This window comes from Balearica regulorum, chromosome 5 (assembly GCF_011004875.1).
Source record: "Balearica regulorum gibbericeps isolate bBalReg1 chromosome 5, bBalReg1.pri, whole genome shotgun sequence".
NCBI lineage: Eukaryota > Metazoa > Chordata > Aves > Gruiformes > Gruidae > Balearica > Balearica regulorum.
In genome coordinates this window covers 54,157,334-54,178,966 of record NC_046188.1, presented here as the reverse complement: position 1 = coordinate 54,178,966, position 21,633 = coordinate 54,157,334, and the positions used below count along the sequence as shown (strand labels likewise).

General features: G+C 38.7%; 1 protein-coding gene across 3 annotated transcripts in view; it reads right to left on the bottom strand.

The window, feature by feature from the left end:
- The window catches only part of KCNQ1 (potassium voltage-gated channel subfamily Q member 1), a 371,004-nt gene that overhangs the window by 97,996 nt on the left and 251,375 nt on the right, over window positions 1-21,633 (bottom strand). For all 3 annotated transcript variants that reach the window (XM_075754949.1, XM_075754948.1, XM_075754950.1), the window contains 4 exons: window positions 14,874-14,949; window positions 7,900-7,994; window positions 7,164-7,210; window positions 6,265-6,326 (listed from right to left, as the gene is read on the bottom strand). In XM_075754949.1, coding sequence (XP_075611064.1) covers window positions 6,265-6,326; window positions 7,164-7,210; window positions 7,900-7,994; window positions 14,874-14,949 — 280 coding nt within the window. The remainder of the gene's footprint in view (window positions 1-6,264; window positions 6,327-7,163; window positions 7,211-7,899; window positions 7,995-14,873; window positions 14,950-21,633) is intronic.

Below are 21,633 nucleotides of genomic sequence, written 5' to 3'. Positions count from 1 at the left end.
CTTCTGCATTACTGCAAGAACTACATACAAGATGAGTAACTGCTTGGCGGCAGTTCTTTTGATTTTTATTGATTTCGCATATCTTTTAAAATTTCCATCCAAACCCACAGTTTTCCCTCTGTTTCTAGCTATCAGGAAGGCAAATACTCACACACCTATTGCAGAAGCTGCCAGTATTCAATACCTGAACTGCCTCACATATGTTCAGCCTGCAAAGTGCTAATTGTTTCCGTGCCAGACACTTTCTGAAGTCATCTCTTCCAACTCGTAACTCATGGCTCTAACCAAGGTTTCCAGTACTGACCAGAAAGTCAGAAGATGGTTCTTTGTCAGTCATTTTCCATCAATTTTTCAGCATCATTATTCAATTAAAAATAAAGGCAAAATGTCCCTATCCATTGCATACCGATGTGCAAGAGGGCCATCACCACTCAAGGCCTTTTTCGAAGTTTGCAGGAATTGCTATGTTACACCAGGAAGCACAGTGACTGCTCCCACAGGCTACAGAATGCCATAAAAAAAAAAGGCAAAAAACCCCACCAAGTTTTGGTCCTATGTTAGATAAGGCAGATCTTTCACAGCAAATTGTAAGACTGGCCACACACAAAGAATTCTTTTAGGTGAACAAGCTGTCAACATGCAACCTGGTACTTGTGAACCCAGGAAGAGGTAGATGAGATAATACTTTTCTAAGTAAAATGTTAAGCTACTTAATGTATGCTCTTAGGATTTTAAATACAGAGCATTCAGTAAGACACATATATGTACAGACTTATATTTCCATTTATGAGACAAGTGCTGTCATGCAAGCAACACATACGTGTTACAGAGCAAAACTGTACCACAACAGCCAACAGAACAAATCCTCTCAAAAGCATACAACTTTGATAAAACATTTCTTCTTCCTACCCTGATGAAGGCAGGCTGAAATGTTGGCTCATTGAGGCTTATATTTTGATCAAAAGGCCTGCTTCACAGCCTGCCAGGTCAAAGGAAAGATTCCTGTCACCTTTAACAGGCTCTGGAGCATGTCCTAAACCTTTCTGCGTTGGATAGGCTGGGAGTTCATTATTAGAAATGGCATGGTTACAATTTTCCTTGTGATACAATAAAACAGCAAAATTATTAACGTTACAGTGAAATTCCTCTGCAATATATTACCCCAGTTCATGTATTTTTCAGCAAATCAACAAGAGAAATAAATTAGGTCTGAAACCTTTTGCAACAGGTAACTACTAGTTGATGAGGAAGCAAAAGCAGGAAAGAGCAAGAGTAAAATCAATAACTAGATCTAGACTTACTCTGTTCAGCTGGACTGTGTTTAACAGGGTTCCAGCCAAACTGGTTTCTAATACACATGGACAGAATCAATGCTATGGTGAAACAATTACAGAATATTACTTAGCCAGAAGAAAATGTCATACCACATATATAAATGTTGTAACATACAGGTCTTAACCACTTTTTGAAAGCCACCTCAAATAAAGCCTTTGCACTTGCTTCTCTTTAAAAGTTTCATACTCTGCACTCATGGTGAAAAATGTATCAAATATATGCCATATCCTTACAGTTTTACTGAACATGGGATCTATATGTTTAACAATCAAAGACATTGTAGATGGAAAGCAGAAAACCAAATCACCTTAACCAGAACTCAAAAGAACTGTGCAAAAAAGAGAATTTCCTTTCAGTTTTGGTTTCCAAGATCAGATTTCCAGTAGGCAACTCAAGCAGCACAGTAGCATCTATTGTAGGGTAGATGCTTTCAAATGATAGATTTGTTTTTAATTGATTTAAAAAGTGGTGCAATCTGCTTTTAAAGTAAATCTGAAAATTTGATAGGATTCTCTGTTCAGTGCTGTGCTGCATGTTTGATTTTCTGCATGTTGGCCTTTGGGTTGGTACTATTCAGAATCCAAGGGTTCACGTTTTCAGCTGTATGCAGGCAAAATGTGCATATGCTTGGAATTAATATTGCCTTGCAGAACCGCTGGATTCACATTAAAAGGTGTCACATCTACATACCTTCTGTATAAAGAGTAATCTCCGTTTAAATCTCTACAACTTAAAATTTAGCCAGGATATAGCATTACTCCTGATGTTCCATATAATTGAAAAAGATGTCAGTTGTGACCTTGGCAATACTGACATTAATACTGTACTTCCTGTAAGGTACAGGAATAATTCTGAGTATATAGAAGGGACATCCAGAAAATTGCTTTGGATTGCTGTAACAATTCTTAAAAGGCAAATTTTAAAGTGCCCAAGACATTGCAAAAGGTCAAGTCCTACTTTTAGAACAACTTAACAGAGAACAAAGCATAATGTCTACTGCTCAGAATGGTTTTTAAAATTTTTTTGTAAATCTGGGTTCTGTTATTCTGCTCTAGGAGGTCCACAGGCAGGACCTATTGACATCTGGGCAGTCTGGCACGTAGGCACAACAGCCTGTCGAGAGTCCAGGGACTGCCAATTTTAGCCCTCGTTATATATTCTAGATGATTTTCTGCAGCACCCATACTTAAGAGCGAATTATCTTAGAGCAGTCAAGCAACAAGCCCAGCCGATTACCGGAGAAGTGCAAGCTGCGCCTGTCATATCACAATTAATGGCCAGGAAAAGGTTAAAAAAGAGCAGATTAATTTATTCTAAAAAGTTAGCATTACAGTCATTTATACCCAAGCTAAAATCAAAGCAGTGAAAAGGAAAGAGGAGATGTAGCACACAGAAGTTCTGGAGCGCACTGCGCGCTTGTTCCTGGACGGAGCTGTTGGGCACACCCAGCATTAAACCACTGGCTCGCAGTGCTCTCTGCGTGAGGATTAACAGCGCTGCACACACACAGCTGCGCCTATCTGGAAAAACTGGTTTTGATTTTGATTTTGGTAGCAAGCCAGCAGCGGCCAGGTTTCTTGAGGGTAGGCTGAATAGTCACTCACAGATGTTTCAGGATAAAAAGAGAGAAGGCGGGTTGCCACAAATAAATTGATTTGCTGCTGTAATCCTGCTCAACAACGTTCTCTGAGGGACTGTATCGGCGTATCTACGTGCACACGCTTGGACTGTTGCTACTTAGCGGGGTTTATGAGCTCAGCCTGGGCACTGCAGGCCCGCAGTTATGTGCCTTCCGTGGGCACGCCGGGTGCCTGCAACTATCTGCGCTCAGCCGTGGCAATACACCTTTAGAACAACATAGCATTTGCTACCCACAGCTTTATAGCAACAGAGAACAATGGCAAAGTCCAAATATGCTGTGATTATACGTTGGATTGTGATTTCTTTGCACGAAGGCCTATTGGGTTGCGTGGTTTCTGGTTATGTTTACAAAACTACCTTTTCCAGTTGCTTGCCAGAATTAAAAAATTCTATGGGAAGGAACCTGCAGGAAGATTCCTGCAAGCGTGATTCTTCCCCCTGGCTTGTGCATATTAGGAAACGATCTTTAGTTACATTATCACAAACTGTATATATTTCAAGGTCAAAGTTTCACTCAGTGCACAAGATGAACAGACTCTGCAGATACCAACCCCCTCCAAATAAACATGTTCCAAAATTTAAAAGGAGAAAACATTAATTTTTGCTGATTTCCACCTTTGAATTTCAGATTTGTGCCATAAAGTATAATTCCTGTCAATATACTGCTGTTTGACTCTAAGCATTTTATATTTAAAATGTCCCTTTCAGGTACCTTCCCCTCTGTACTGCCAGCCACATCTGTGCCTCTAGAGCACGTTCACTTGTGCCACAAGTACAAAAGCTTTGCAAGAGTGACACGATGTCCCAGAAAAATGATTAAATACTCTTGAAGACAGAATTAGATATATTTGTAAAAGCTTCTCAAGTTAAAATCCACCTCCACAAAAGCTTGTAGGAATATGCATAAAATTGGATTCTGCCTCTGTGATGTGCAAGTAGCAGATCCTGTGCTGACAGCAGACATCCATAAGCAGAACCACCCAAAAGTTTAAAAAAGGAAGGTTCAGGGTTTCTTCTCAGACTTTCTGCTTTAACAGACTTTCTGACAACTGCACGCCAGCCTTCTGCTGCAACGAGTATACTAACCATCACCGAGAAAGATCTACTAGAAGAACTCAGCTTATGCCTGTGGCATGGGAAGTACTGTGTAATTTCTCGCTGTAGCAGGAGTGTCCAAATAATTTCAGAAGGCTATGGCTCATTTTAAAGTGACTTAAAGGAGATTTTTCAAATGCACAAAAGGTGGTCAGATGCTAACGCTAGCCTGCAGCACCGAAAATTTCTCCATCAGAAGTCGAAGATCCAAAACTAATTCAGAAACCAAATGGGATATAACTTTTTAAAATATGTAGTCACCTTAAAAACCAGCTGATACAGATAGCCTTTATACAGTGCTCATCTCAGGAAGGATTTAATTGTTTGTTGAAAGCATACCAGGTACCATATACTTTACGGGAAAGAGAAGGCCAATCTCTGAGAGCAAATATACCAAAAAACTAGCTTTGGCCACCATCTGCAGCTGCAGCAAAAATGTGATCTCAGCATTGCCAGCGTGTTTTCATGAACACCACTATTTGCCAAGTCCAACCGAAATTCTCTATTTTTAGCCTTTCAGCTACTTTCAGATAAAATTCCTGCAGATAGGACTAGCTGTATAGGGCAGATAACATACAACTCTGAAACCACACATGACCTCATACAACTGCAAAGAAAGAAGGGTCTGTTACTTAAAACAAGGCTAAAATTTAACCCAGCTATACTAAAATTAAACAGGGAGTGTTTTACAGTCCCATTACAAGACATAAAACAACAGTCACTATAAATCCACGGTGTACTTATTTGTAAGGATGTAAAAAGAGTAATTAATAACCCCAAAACAGCTTATCTCTGAGCCACAACACCAAAGCTTTCCCAGGCTCGTTGGAGATTTTACAAATAGCACTGAGAAGCTATTTTAGCTGTCATTTGAGAATTATTTGTCCAAACTAAAAAGTCATTGCTCTTTGTCACAAGTCACGAGACATTTTTTAGTGTTCCACACTTTTAGTTGACATTATGGAGAGAAAATAAATAAATGTAATCCAAACTTTCTGGAAAGGGCTTCCATGTGTAAGAACACTTACCAACCGCAGATCCAAGCAAGCACTGCACAGTGATTCTTCTTCGTGCACAATGCACTGTACCTTCCTGTCTTCTATTTCACCCTTTCTATGTGTTACCCTATATACCAAGAGGCACCTCTTCCCTTTAAAATGCCATTTATTTGGAATAGATTGAAGTACAGTTCTGAGTACTATTGTTCGTAAGTAAGTTTATCGTAAGTATTTAAGGAGAATTGTGTAAGGAACGGATATGTCACAAGTGAATCAGTACAGATTAGGGTGTTCAATTTGCATCGTTTGGGATGCGTTGCTCACAACTCTTTTCGTTTGCAGAACATTTGCTGGATATTTCTTCAGAACAAATCCTTCATGAGGTTATCACATACTTCCAGTTATGGAAGAAACAATCTGAAAGCTCTTTTCTTCAAGAAAAAAACCCACTCCTTAATACCAAATGAACAGTTTAGCTACATGAGTGAAATAATCCTAAGGTAAAGAAATTCTTTCACCCTCTCACGAAATCACTATAAGAGATCTTCAAACCATTTCTCTTAACCCTCCCTTTCTTTCCTTAATACCAATGTAGGCAAATCTGTATTTTTTAATAACAACATAGCCTCCACCTGTCATTTAATTTTTCAAGCACTGCCAGCATTGAAATAAAGGGTTACAAATCACTTGACTGTTAATTTGAGATTATAGAACAAGTCTGATTTTTTTCTGGCTTCACGTCACTTGAAAGGAGAAACTCCATTTGTCATAACGAATGAAAACCAGGACAGAACAAGGAATTGTAGGTGGAGTTATATAAACAACAGAGCAACGATCAAAGGGAAATCTTAGGGACCATAATATACTGAGGTATTAAAGGAACAGAGCCTTTTATCTATTGAGAAGGAAGGAAGTAGAGCACTGAGACATGTAATATATACAACTAAAAATCAAAAACCCAAGCGCATCCCAAAAGAGACTGAAATCAATTAGAGCCTGTTTTTTTTTTCTTATTCTGTTAAAATGACAAGAAAGAACCAAAAATGCAATCTGCAACAAAAATTATGCTCCATCACCTGGAAAAGCCAGACATTCAACTCTATTTTAAGCTGAAATTTCCCTCACGTCCTATGAAACAAGCACTGTTCAATCACAGACCATATCCTCATTCACTGCCAGTCTAACTGAGGCTTACCTTGTCCTCCACCCTGTTCAGCCTGGCACCAATCGTGTTATTCCCTCGATCTTTGCTTTTTTCTGTGGAACAAGAAACATTTTCAAATTAATATATGGTGGTATAACAAAATAGCAGCAAGCCACAACAGGGTGTGTTTAACTAGCCCACCAACGCGGTGTAACTGAACACCTTTCCCAGGCTGGTAGTTTTATTCCTTAAAAGCAGCTTTTTGTTTCTTTTTATAGCATTAGCCCACGCCATGGCTTTTAATAGCCCTTAAGTTTAAGGCACTTTCAAACTGAGTTTTATGCTTTAACCTGGGAGAACAAAACTGTTCCCAATTTAGTTAATGTCTTAATTGCCATTTAAAACCAATCTGGCACTATGCAAAAGACTCTACAGACAGCTTGAACAATGCATTGGGTAACATTTTGTCTTTTTTGTCCCCCTATAAACTATATAGAAACATGAGTCTGAAAATGACACTAACAGAGTTTTCATTAGCCAGACTTGTCAGAAACAAACTTAGTACTTTGTGCTCCTTTTCCAGTCTCTTTTCAAAGCTATCAAAGCTCTGTGTGAATATTACTGATTTCACAGGAACTCTGTAATCATAATCAATTGATCATAATAATTTTTTATTGAAAATTTTATTGAAAATGGTGAGTCTTGGAGAGATTAGAGCCAACATTTTGAAAACTTCTGTGAAAGTAGGTGCTTTAAATATCTAATTAAGAACAACCCTATTTTAAAGATAGTGATGACTAAATATTATCGTAGATACCTAAACTTCAGACCACAACTGGTTGGCACTGTTTAAAAATTTGGCGATAAAATAAACAGTATTTTAACAAGTATTTTCCATTAATTATATCTTCATCAGATTAACTTTAGACACATCCTTCATATTAACTTACCTGAGACGGAGATAAAAAGAGATGGCTTCCCTATGGACTGGTCCAACCTATCAAACAAAAAGGATAATTTTTAGTTTTTACCAGCCTGAAACAGCATTTTTGCTGGAGAGGGGGAGACCTCTTCACAAACAAGTAAAGGGAAGTTCAAATAGTTCTGGTTTGTACTGTAAGTGAAGCAGTTGCTTTGGGCTAAGAATAGCTTGAAATTAAAAAAAAATAGTAACAAAATGGCCTTAGACTTATATTGGGTTTTAGCAGTTTTAACCACTGTAAAGCTGTACCATGCCCATAGCTTTTCCATGTGAACACCATTGTTTCCTCTTTTCCTTGTTCTTCTGCAGCTTGCCTGTTGCGTCTATCTGTCATCTCTTAGTTTGCTCTTAAGTGCAATTCTATCAGAGCAGCAACGGTATTTCACTCTGTACCTATAATACAGCCCCTAACATATAGGGATTACAGTGTATAGTCAAAGCTAGCAGGGACTGAGGCAATGTATGTAAGTATAAAGAAAACTGCATGTCCTGATCAGGAGATTTTTAAGCTCTTCACCTTTTCCTTCCTGCATGAAAAGAAAACTTTAATTGAATGCCATTTTGTATTCTGTACCTTTGCAGTCTTACCAATATGACACCTGTAACCCTGTCAGTTTTTGATCCCTGACCCCAATCACTGATTTATTTACAAACATCCCTCTGTTGGTGTTTACAGATACAGACACTGAACTTTATTGACATACCTCCTCTGTAACTCCTTGATTCGCACCATCAGGTTGAGGTGACCCTGTGAATACTGCTCAATAACATCTCGGACATCATAGGGCTTTCTAGCTTGCTGTAAAATAAAAAAACAAAACCCATGCCTTTAAGCCACAGGGATGTAGGAATGGTAAATGGTAATGTAGATTTTTTTCAAGAGTAAATAGTGAGTTCTTTTAAACCCTTTTAACACTGTGCAAACATTTGAGATATTTTGACTGTTGCCATGATCATACATTTTTTGTGGAATAATTATGACAGTTCTGATTTCATCCACCTTTTTGTTACTGCAGGTCTACATGCCTTTCAAGAGATTATCCACTGAACCTGAGGCCAAAAGAACTTGGGGCCAAAAAAGTATATCTGGAATTTTGCTCAGAAGTTTGTGGTCACTTTGGTTTCTTCTGGAAATAAGGTTCATACTCATCGGCCACCGAACAATAAAGAGGTCTTTCACACATGCAAGCCCTTATTCTCAGTCAGCAGCAAGACAGCTGGAGTTCTCAGATAAGCGCTTACCATGGGAAGGTTAGAGCAGGGTCCTGGCTGAAGGTGCATGACTGATTTCTTCTTCCAGAAAGACTGGCCGAGCTTTCAAATCTACTGGGAAATACTGGGAAAATATTGGTGCAAGGAATGACCAGGGAGAAAGCCCTGTGTCTTGTAATTTGCCCTTCATACATGGGAAGGCCTTAATCTGACCTATGAGTAACAAAAACACTTTTGTGTAGTATTAAAGATCGTGATTTTAACCAATGAACACCAAGACTAACTGGAAAGCAAGTGAATGAACTTGTTGAAGTGCAGTGACAAATTAAAAATATCTTAATCCTACATTTAGAAACTAGAGTCCAATCAATATCAGAGCTACGTATGAGAAGCAGCAATGAAGCTCTAACACAAAAGAGGAGAGAGGAGAGGAGTGTGTGTAAACTTCACACATTAGACTGAACAGTAACACCTGAACTTACGATTGGGTAGAAAACTTTTTCTTAAAGATGCTCATCGAATCAGTCAAACACTACAGTAACAATAAATGATATGCCAGCAGGTTGAGGGAGGTGTTTCTGCCCCTCTGCTCTGCTCTTGTGAGACCCCACCTGGAGTACTGCATCCAGCTCTGGGGTCCCCAGCACAGGAAAGATATGGAGCTGTTGGAAAGAGTCCAGAGGAGGGCCACAAAAATGATCAGAGGGAGGGAACACCTCTCCTATGAGGAAAAGCTGAGAGAGTTGGGGTTGTTCAGCCCGGAGAAGGGAAGGCTCCGGGGACATCTTATTGCGGCCTTTCAATACTTAAAGGGCCCTTATAAGAAAGATGGGCACAGACTTTAGCAGGACCTGCAGCGGTAAGACAAGGGGTAATGGTTTTAAACTAAAAGAGGGTAGATTCACACTAGATATAAGGAGGAAATGTTTTACGATGAGGGTGGTGAGACACTGGAACAGGTTGCCCAGAGAGGTGGTAGATCCCCCATCCCTGGAAACATTCAAGGCCAGGTTGGTCGGGGCTCTGAGCAGCCTGCTCTAGTTGAAGATGTCCCTGCTCATTGCAGGGTGGTTGGACTAGATGACCTTTAAAGGTCCCTTCCAACCAAAACTATTCTACGATTCTACATTTCTGACTCATTATGCTGTTTATAGATACTCTGTAGATAATTTTCAAGGTTTAGTAAAAACCTTGGTAACACCGAGTTACAACTTTTCCTTTCTTGCATCTTTTGAGAACAAGAAAAAGAGTTTACAGTGGTAGCTTTTAACATACCAGAATGTGTATCCCATTTGAGGTCTCAGAAATATTTTGTCACCTGTACTTCAAAAGCAGGAGATGCCTCTGCACTGCTTGACCTTATTTCACAAGCCGCAGGTTTTCCATGCCACAAATACCTTCTTTTTTAAGCCAAAGGAAAGCAGGATACAATATAAAAACCAGGCTGTGGCACCTTCATTGAGTCTCCTGCACCTACCTGGGAGGTAGCTCCCACATTTTAGGAATCATTACTTTAATAATCATTACTTTAATAATATCACTTCATCAAACAAATTATGTATTTCAGTCTGCCAGATTCCTCAAAGCCAACTGCAAACCTTGGGTGAATGTAAGATACTGTCTAGTGGAAGGCTAAACAGGAATGGGAACTGCTTCAATCTAACCAAAGAGCACACAGAGGAATTCCCAGGAATCCCGACTGCTTAGATACATATAAATCATAACATCCACAAAGAAAAGAAATATGATTCAATGATGGCTTAAGCCCATAAGTCTTTCCATGGACTAGTACTATAAACATGACAATATATATATTAAAAAAAAAAAGAATTTTTGGATTATTTTTGTATTATAAACAAGCAAGAGAGAAATCTGCAAGATCAGCTTGAAAACTCCAGCTTCAGAAAAGCTGTTCAGTAAGAACAAAGGTGCAGAGCTGTCCTTGTACTGTGATGCAGGTGTCTGACAGTAGAAAGAGTAGGTATGTCCCTCCCTGTTTTTCATTTACTGGGCTGCTGCTGCTTCTTTAAAACAAGAACTGAAAACTTGGAGTAAATGGAATTTATGAATGAAGCTTAATTTCTGAGTAGGATAGGGTATTTAATAGTCGGTACTGATTATTCTGTAATTATTTCATATTGAAAGCTGATTTTTCAAGAGAAAATACTCTTGATGTTGACAACATGTTAGTTTTGTAAAAGGAAAACAATCTGCAGTGGGCAATGGATGAGTATTAAAGAAAGAAAAGTAAAGCCCACCCCACAGCTTTCCTTAACTTCTTCACTTCTTTACTTGCGGCCCCCTGCTAATTAACTAATACTCATGGCAAAAATCTTCTTAAATGGGTTAAAATTTCCTCCATCATATACAAAAGTTTGCAAAAGACACAAAAGCCAACACCAAATATTAAATGTGCACCACTGGCCATGGCTGTTCCCTAGTAACTGCCTGCGCAGGGAGGCAGACCTGGGAAAGGGAGAGGGGAATCCATGCAAGGGGAATTTCTGGGAAATGTAACCAAATAACAGTCAAATAAAATGGTTAGAACGTCTTTTGAAGCACAGAACACTCTGAACTACATTGTTTGGTACAGCCCAGTATGGAGATTAGAAGAGATTACACGCACAATTCATGATTCATACCACGACAAATGAATTACATAAGATGATGGATTATAAGACTATAAATGCAAGATTTTCCAGTGAAATTGTAACAAACCAGGCAACAGTTACATCATCAGCGGAACTGCAACCTGTTTATGCTATGTATAGAATATTTGCCATGGTGAAAAACATAACACGAGTTAAAAATGTATTTTAGAAGGAAACTGATTTATTCAACAGGAAGAATTTACATGGAAAGAGAAAAAAAAGATTTCAAAACGACAATGGGAAACCAGATGAAATCCCTGGTCTCTGGATCTGTGATGGATATTGCAGTTGTATCCATGTGCGTAAGTCTTAAGACATTTAGAAGCTTTCCTAATTGGAAGAGAACGGTTATTTACTCATAAATCCAGCTAATGGAATAACCAAGCACGGTGATTTTCTTTCTGAAATTCAGTTGTAAGGTTAGACTGTGCCAAAGACATCTGATCTATAATTAATATATTAAACTAAGGTGGGGTCAACAAAGCCTAGAAAACCATTAATTTCTAAGTACTGTTTTGCCTATAATCTATAGAATCCTTCCTTAACCGTGAGCCATTCACCTTAACTGAAGCACAGGACTTGTGTTGACTACTAGTAGAATATCATCTTTCCTACACAATTTGAAACAGTCCTACAGACTTTACAAGAGCATAAACACATCCATAAAAAAGGTATTAATTCTTTATAATATTATGCTGGGTTCTTACATGGACATTATCACATGGAACATATTCAAACCTGGACTTTAAAACAGAGCATAAATTTCTCCCCTCCTTTTAATGAGGAAATGATGCCCAAGTGCGATGCTTCACAAATTGCTTTTCATGTCCTTTGAAATTTCTTTGTATCCCTCTTTAGCTTCTCTTTATTTATTTTATTTATTTTTTTTTAAACAGGAAGGCTCTGCTTTCTAACTGACTTTTGTCCTTGTGGTGCCGTCACCCCATTATTAATGGACCTTTTAAAAAAATATATTTAGGCAAATTCAGGCATACAGGTGTATCCTGCAAACAGCTGGTATAGTTTAAGAACCATGCTGGGTTCATGCTGGGACCTATTTTGCAAAATTTTCCTCTTCCTCTCCTTCTTCCTATGCTTCCCTTCCTGAAAATCTTCAGAGGCATCTCTAAAAAATACTCCTTTTAAGTGCTGGCCTTGCAATTACTTATGTCCAATGGACTTCAGCTGAAATTTGTGGGTTTTTTCAAAAGTCATAGGAAAAAATATCTGATTTTTCTTTTAGGAAGATACATTTCCCATAAACACAAAAAGCTTAGAAGGCAAATATCTGCCAGAAAACAACTATGCAGACTTCTTAAATGCTGAAAGATACATTTTTAAAATGCATCTTCTGCTTTACCTTAATTTCAGATATTGCATTGGACTGGTTATTAGAAACTGTATAGTCATTACTTGGCACATGTTTAAACATTTTAATTTTTTATGACTATTTTCTGTGCATACAATAGAACAAAGCAGATTTACAACATACTTTTGCGGAAATAATAATGACAGTGGTTATCTCTTAATTACGGGAGAGATTTTCAAAAGCACCTCGTAGCTTGAATTTCAAGGTGAGTTTGTGCATTAAGTTACCTAGGTGCTTCTGAAAAACTGTACATTTGGTGCTCTCCAAATCTTTAAACCCAGTCATAACCTTGTATTCACAAATTATGGAGAAGTATCACATATCCCCCGTACGTTTCTATTGGGAGATTCTGCTTCTGACAGAAAGAGCAGTGTATCACTTGTACGTAGCAGTGACTTGAGGTACATTTCACTTCAGCCTAACTGACATTTTTAGTTCTTTAGGAATAACTAATATTGATAGAAAGAAGAAGAAACGCTACTAAAGCAGGATGAGAGACAACCTTGTTGAGGTATTTTGTAGATGGCCAAGAGCAGGTCTTTTGCAGACGTGAAAGCGAGAGTTCAACTGAGAAGCCAGATTAGCAACCAGGGATACCGAGTACAAACAAGTTTTAAGCATGAACTGAATAGTCCCATTCTCTTCAGTCAAATGCTTTTTCAGCTTCTATCAAATCATCTGCCGCAGGGGAGTTTCATTTATTTGCCAGGTGGATAATGTTGCACACAGTGTTCAAGCATTTTCAAAATCTGTTTTTGACAAATACCACTTGGGAGGTAGATATATAATGTGTAGATTTCTTGTTTCTAAGCAGTTTAGTTAATACCATGGCAAATATTTTATGATCTAAATTTATGAGAGCAAAAATTCAGTAATTGCCACAGAGCAAAGGATTACAGTCAGTTTTTAGAATGAGAATAAATTAAAGTTTAATGGCACTGGCCACATTTAGGTGGTTTTTCACAGAATGTCAGTGGACACATCACTGGAATGGGCCACGTCCCTTGCCAAGTTACAAGTGCTGGTAAGCAAGTGTTAAGGAGCTTCTCAACAAAATGACTATAAAAATTATTTTCAACTAGTCCAGACATTATGCTTTTCTTAATTTTAGTCTAATAAAAATAACAGGTGAAATGTGCTAGCAGAAACTTTCTGAAAGGGCTCTCTCCAAGAAAACCCCAGACATGGGAGATTTCAGCCTAAATAGTGACAGTCTGAATACATTATACATAGCTGAAATGAATTTTTGGAAAGCTCAGGCAACCTTAGCCATAAAGTAGCTCATGAATTTTAGTAAAAATAAAAAGATTCAAAGCAGAAAACTGCTGAAGAATTCAGTGCTTCTAAATTTCAATGAGGAAGTCAGAATCATCATTTTGAAGTACCAGCCTTACAGAAACAATGATCTCTTGGACTATTGGTCATCACCATCCTCGCCATCATCTTTTTGATTGTAAACTTTGTGCCCTTCAGATGTGAAGGAAAAAAAACATCCTCCCTTTTTTGCGGGTGGTCTAGATTAAGGGCAGGAAAGTTTTTTAGTCTGTTGCAAGCAGTAGTGCCAAGGTCATATGGATGTGGGCAGTTAAGCCCCTCTCTTTCTTTGGTTTTCAGTTGTGAAGCCTGTTCTCCAGAGACTGTCCCTTTTTAATTAATTTTAAGAAAAGCAATATATTTCTTACATGTATATATTCACCTGGTTTAAATCAAGCTGAAGGCTGTTGACGTGTTTTTACTGGATTAATGAAATTGATTTAGAAACCACATTCTTAGGAAGTTTGCAGGCAGAATTTTTTATTCAGACCAGGCAACAAGGTTAATTAGCTACTGTTAAATGCTTATGGTATCGCAACATCACAGCAAGTGAAGTGGCACATTGGAAGCGTATGTCAGTGAGGTCTAGAGGAGTAAAGAGAACCGGTATCTCACAAACTGGGAAGGTCATCTCCTACCTATGCAGAGGGGAGAAGGGAAAAGGAAGGAGAAACCTTCCAATACGCTAACAAATTTCCACCCCGGGTTTCTTATCAGGACTTCATTATCATTGAGTAAGAGACAGAAACAAGGCTGAGGCAGTATTTTAATCTCTAATCCTACTGCCTCGGCATGACAGTAACATACAGCTCAGAATTAATGGAGACATATGAGAATGTTTGCACCACGAGAAAGAGACAGCGATAACAGAGGGTTAAGGGTCAAGTCCATTAGCAGAAAATAACATTTTAATTCAGGCTGCATTTCAGGAGTTTAGCCTATTTCCAGTGCATCCACAGTTGACTAATCTGCTGCTAAACAACCACCCTATTGAAGGAGGAAGAGAATAGTGGGTGTAGCTCACCATTACTGAAATGAATTGTGTTAGTCTCTCTTAAGTTTCTAAAAGAAACAATGAATCAGGAGAATAAAAGGGTTGATTTAGAAAAGGAGCTTTCTATTCACAGCTCACCTGAAACTTTTTCTTTGCCACAAAATACTGCATCCTACGAATCACCTTAATTGCAGCGCGGTGGTGTTCTCGTAGCCTGTGGGAAAAACGAGGAAGGTGAGTGGGGTGAAAGAGCATCTCCATCCAGACAATAAATATAACAGTCTGCAGTAAATGCTTCACTAACACGTGAATGTGTAATGTAAGTAGTTGCGATTCAGCCCGGGAGCACAACACATTATTGTGTTGACCTTCCCCACCTTTCAAGAAGGCTATAAAACCCCAGGATTTTATCTGACCTATGCTACGTTTGCATACATTTCACAGTAAAAAGAGGTGTCCACATAACCTCCTCCTATGTCTAAGCAAACCTCCACCTATCTTTCCCAGCTTCATTTCCACATAAAAATTAAAAAAAAAAACCCAAAACAACCTATCAAGTTTCTGCATATTCAGCCATGCACAGCTTTTATATACAGTCACTCTAGAAATCCAGCTTTGGGGTTTTTTTGTGGGTTTTTTTGTGTTCCCTCCCCCAAGTCCTGTATGATATGTTTCTTCACTTACACAAATGCGGTTTTCAAAAATTATTTTAAAAAACACTTTAAAGATTTTTGAGTCGTTGACTGCTAAACAATCCAAATGATCTTTGGTAGCTGCATGCAACATCTACATATCTCAAATCTGAACTGTAAGTGTATATAAAGACAAAAGAATCTGTAAGGTCTTTAAACAAATATATCCCCTTCTTCATGCACATGAACTGAAAACAATTAAAAAATAATAATTTGCTCTTTATGCTTTAAAATAACAGATTCTCATAGTATCTGACATTTTTTAATAGTTCATTAAGAACAACAGATATTTTAAATTTTTCAAGGCTTGCAAAAATGATGTATTGTTCTTCTGAACATTAAAATATCAAATCAAAAATTTAAGCTGCATTGATGATTTATTCTACTTGCTCATTTTATTACTTTTATCAAGATGCGCTTGAATGTGTGCAACCTTTATTTCCTTTTTAAATGCATGAATATGCAGCGTTTCTAACTCTCATCCCAAACAGACTTCTAGTGATGGCTTTGGGGAAGCAGCCGTAAAAGCAGAATTAGATATTCCAGATGCTTTGTCTTTATAAAATTATTATTAGTAATACTGATAGACCAGCATATTGAGATGTCACTAGGCCGTGCTTTCTGTCTGTACTGAACCTGACAGCATTCATACTCACTATGGGATGGAAAAGTCATATTTAAGTTCTGTACAGGTCTGGGTCTTTGGTATGATATAGCATGGTATCACCAAGCCGCTTCAGTTAAATATAACCTGGAATTTTAGTGAGTATTCACATATTTCCTCAGGACAAATTTCCCTCAGCAAACGGAAGTTCTGCATGTGCAAATGGTGGATGCCTGTCCTCTGAACAGCATGGCAAGTGTAGTTGGGGCATCCCCTTTCTGAAAACTCACACATTTTAGTGGGAAAATAGCTTTCTGCAAAGCCAAAACCAGAACCAGAACGAGCTCTCATTTTCTGCTTGCAGATACTGCCTCTCAGGTGGTTTCTTTCAGTTACAGAAATTATTCAGATTTAGCAATGACAGAAAAGATTACCGTGTTAAATACGGTTGCTTTCCAAACTAATAATGTACAGCTTTTCACCACAGGTCTACAGATCGCAAAAAGTGTGAGTGCATTTATATAAAGCGACTGTGCCTCAATAATTATGCACCATGAATCTGCAGTTGGATCTGTACAGGGAGGCCCTTCCCTCTTAGCGCCTAACTGGGGTGTCTCGGAGAGACTCTCTCCTGGACCCTGCTCCCGCAGACCTGACTGCAAGATCCTGGTTCGTGTTACAAAAATGGAAACTCACTCCTCCCTGACTGGGATGGCTGCCTGTTTGGATCGAGTCCTGGTGAACGGAGTTAGCCTAATGCTAGTTCACGGTATCTCTGTTCTATGAGTCCTTGCTGCAACACTCTGCTCCTAGGGACAAGGATGACTTCCCCAAAAAATGAAGGAAATTAAGTGTTTGGGGGTTTTAAGTTCTGCTTCACAGAGATGGGAGCCAAAAAGATAAATGCTGCTTAATTTGCTATTAAATATCAAAGGTATGAAAGCCTAACTGTCATGCAGCTATACATCCTATACATAAACGTACACAAAAACATGACAAATAGAAATAAATTTCAACTGCAATAAAACTGCTTGTAGCATTTTGTTTTATGTCTCATTTCCTTTGGGGTGTTCTTCACAGTCCATTATTTCTAAGTACAATATTTTTCTTTGGGACAGACGGTCACTAGTAAAGCACACCAAATCCTTCATTCTCTATCTAGATGACGACTCTCATCTATGAGCAAGACAGCCAGATAATAAAATGATATTTGCCATTCAGTGAAATAAGAAAACTATACCACCAAAATGATTTTCCAATGCAGGTACTTTACATCAATCATTGTTCAGCGCTAACATGAGCTTCCATGCCAGGAGGGAAAGTTAATATTCTCATTTTATTCCTTCCCATTTCCAGCTCCAGTAGGAAACCTTACAGTAAGCTTGTTTCTGCTTATGCTGTAAAATCTAATTCTACACAACAGGCTGTCCTGATTCCCCAAGATTAAATGCTTCTGCGATGAGGGAAGGGAATAAAGGATTTAATTAGTAGCCAAGGTTATGATTCACGTTTGTTTGATCTCTTTTGCAAACTCGTAACAAGTGTTTTAGTAAATTTAGAGTTTAACCATTAACTGGTGATATTTGTTTGTTCAGCCACTTGTGACATCTCTGAATTCTGGCTACAGAATGGCTGTCTGCAACCTCTGGGGACATACAGCATGCTTAGATGCCAGATAGCCGCTCAATACATTACTGGCCTCAGAGCAAAGGTTTCATGAATACTTTTTTTTTTTTTTTAGGAGTGTGGCAGGAAATGACATCATCTGAGAGTGCTAGCAGCAGCATACCTTTGCCGTGCTTGAATCCCCACAGCAAGCGGGAGACACCCTTCGGAGAAGTACTGCTGTGCAGAGCGAGTCCCCGTTGGCAGAGTCGCCTTTCCTCAGCCCCTATGGATGGAGTTTTCCAGGACTACTGGGATACTCCAGAGAGCCTGCCTGCTTCAGTGTGGCTGTGGGAGCTAAGCTCTCTTGTGATTGAAATCCCTCATCTTTTTACACATTTGGTTTTGCCTGACTTTGGGAGAAAGCTTGTTCGATAAGTGCATTAGCAACAGGGTCCACAGAGAAGGTTTATGCCCTTTTGTTAACAAGGCTATTTTCCTCTCCTGAGCGTTTGTCAGGCTTTGAGTCTTGCCCTCACCATACCCATTAATCTCATGATAACCAACAGCCGAAGGGACTCGCCAATCAGCGTTTGAGTGATTCCAATAACCATCAGCACATTGCCTTCAAAAATAAACTGAAGTAGTTTGTATGCCCATAAAATCAAGCTACAGATCACTGCGTCCACTACTAGACAACATCTCAGCCTGTACCTTTCCAAAGAAAAAATTGCCAACAGCTTTCACTGGCTACCAATAATTTTCTTTCTCAATACAGACACGACATCATGATCACCTTGAACACGGTACATACTGTGTGACATTTCCCGTGGACTTAAACTCATAGAATTCAGTCCTGAAGCCACCAATGAAGCCGTAACATTGTCAGAACCTGTAGGAATGATCCAGAAGACTGAAGGAGGATATAAGAACTCACCAACAACAGAAAACCATCCCAGTGGTAATAGGGTCAATAGATTCATACAAACATACATGATTTGTAGGTATAAACTAGGTTTGCTTCATTTGTGCACTGAAAAAGTAACCTGTTGCAGATGCAGGTACTCCTCAAAGCATAAGAAATGAGGATAAAAAAACCCCGGCAACAAAATAAAATGGATTGAGCATGCACATTACAAAAGAAAGCCTGACAGAATAAAATGACTAGAAATCATTAGTTTTTCCTGCCTCCTTTTGTTGTTAGGATACTTAACCTACAACAAGTCATTTGGAGGAAACCTGATCCCTTCATTAGTCCACCAGAAATCTGGACTGGAATTTCATGTAATTTAGAAAACAAGCATGCTGAAGAACTTCAGGTAATTTTACAGACATTCTCATTTGGTTGGAAAGTTGTTATACATTTATAAATGCCCCAAACTATTGTAACGGAGCTGTTTGTACATTTGACTGCAATATTACTCATTTTTTCACAACATAGCCAGCCAAAACCTCAATAGGTTTCCCAAGGTGTGGCTCACTCCCCAGTCCCACACTCACCGACAGCCGCAGTGAATGTCACTGGCTTCAGCCAGCACCCGCCTGCCTCCTTCCTGCCAGGGGACCTGCAGGGCCACCCCAGAAAAATGTTTTCTGGGAACAAGGCTAAGATTTTTGGTTACAAGAAACAGGTGGCTTTACAAAAAAGGGAAGTAAGCAGTTGCACGGTTTGGTTGTTTTATGTTTCAAGAAAAATAAAAACTTTTTTTTTTAAATTAAGTTTTAGAAGATTAATCCCTATTCTGAAATACACAGTTCTGTCACTAAAGAACAAGAAAGGAAAAACAATTACTAATTAGAAATATTTATTGTCCTTACAAAGCTGCTGAATTTTGTATCAAATCCTTTGTAATGCCATTAGAAGTTTGTTCCCCTTTTCATCTCAGGAAGGTGTTCTACATATTGGTTTAGTGTTAACAGAAATATTAAAGCAACAAGACAGAGGAAAGGTGGTGCTAATTTCCTATTTATAACACTTGCCTTTTTGTTCATTTGTAGAACATTTTATTATCAGGACCATAATGTCTGGCACAGACCTCCCAACGTACATGGACGCTGATATTATCAGAGTTAAAAGGTCAACGCTGTCTATTCAGAATGAGTTTAACAAGAATGAAAACTCAGTAGGAGAGAGCCATAGCTTTATAATAACTTTTACAAAATGCCCATTTCTTAGTAAACCTAACACTGATTTGAAGTCAAGCTCAGTTTTCAAGCATTTTAAAATTCTCTGCAGTCATCTTAAATTTCTGACTTAGGACAGACTAAAGTATTAAGAAAGAAGGCTGAAGTTGGTTGGCCTGAAGTTTTTGGCACTAATCATTATTTAGATGAACTTTATCTTTAACACATCAGATTTTAATAATATGTTGTGCATGTGAACTGAAATATTTTTTCCATTTAGGCACTGAAAGCGTTCCTTGTCACAGAATCTGGTGGACGAGGTTCAGAGTAACTACATTAAGCCATTTCATTAGTGCATCTAAGTCTAATGAAATCTTTCATTTTTAGTTCTCCAGGCGCTTTTGGTACAGAATTTGCTGTGGCTCAAGGTTATTCTTGTCTTTTCACACGTTCTGTCATTCTCTGCCCATTACAGTTGACTGGAGTCTCTCCGTACTAGGCAAAGTTTTAGATGGAATAAATTGGAAGGGATTAGGTCACATCGCTGTGTATTCTGTAATGGGAAATGCTTGATCACCGTACACAGGAACAAAATGAGAATCACTGATTGTTTCAAACAACGTGGGTGACCCAGCTTTTCCTTTGATTTGTTGCTAGAGCTTGGCAACTGTTGTTTGCCATCTTTATGATACATTTATCGTGGGCTCTCAAAATATACCCTGGCCCATAAATGATTCACAAAAACCATCTTAAGGACAAAACAGTAAAAGCTGCCCAGAAGTGTTAGAAAAGTATGATGACACTTGCAGAGCAAACCAGTTACAAAACTGAAGTTTTATTATATGGGTTTCAGCCAAGCTTAGTGTTTACATAAATGCTCCCATAGCATTTTCAATTTATGAATGTATTTTTTTTAATGGACAGATATTCTTTACTAGACCTTGCCCTCTGGACTTCCCATCAATGTGTGGAAGTAAAGTTAGAAACTAGTGACAAGACCAATGACATGAATTCACCTATCCCCCACAGTCCTCACCTGCAGGGTCTTCACAGGTTTAAATGCAATAGGAACACAGAAATTATAGATATATGTAGAACAAGGAGAATCACAAATAGCAGGTAAGCTAGATGTTTAAAACTTTTTTCGTCTTAGTAGTCAAAGGCATTCTAGTAATTCTTGGCGAACAAGTAATCTGGGTATGAAAGATCTACATCTACTGAACTCTTATTTGTGCTTGCAAAGTGGTCATGAATAGTTAAATTTTCATCAGATACATTTGTTCATCTAAGCACTGAATAATTCAATGCAGCAAATGATTTTTATGAAGACATTTGATTAATAATTTCTATAGAATAGTATGTTTCAAGTGTTTAATTTTAAAAATACAAGCTGCTTCGACTTAAATGCCTGTGTCTTAAAATATAATTTCTGTTCCCTACTGTGGTGGGTTGACCCTGGCTGAGGGCCAGGTGCCCACCAGAGCCGCTCTATCACTCCCCTCTTTCATTAGACAGGGGAGAAAAGGTACAATGAAAAAAAAACTTACGGGTCGAGATAAGGACAGGGAGAGATCATTCTCTAATTACCATCATGAGCAAAACAGACCGAACTTAGAGAGGGAATTCATCTTATTTATTACTAAGCAAAACAGAGTAGAGGAATGAGAAATAAAACCAAATCTTAAAACACCTCCCCCCACCCCTCCCATCTTCCCGGGCTCAACTTCACTCCCGGCTTCAACCTCCGCCCCCCCCAGCGGCACAGGGGGACGGGGAGTGGGGGTTACGGTCAGTTCATCATGCGGTGTTTCTGCCGCTTCTTCATCCTCAGGGGGAGGACTCCTCTCATCATTCCCCTGCTCCAGCATGGAGT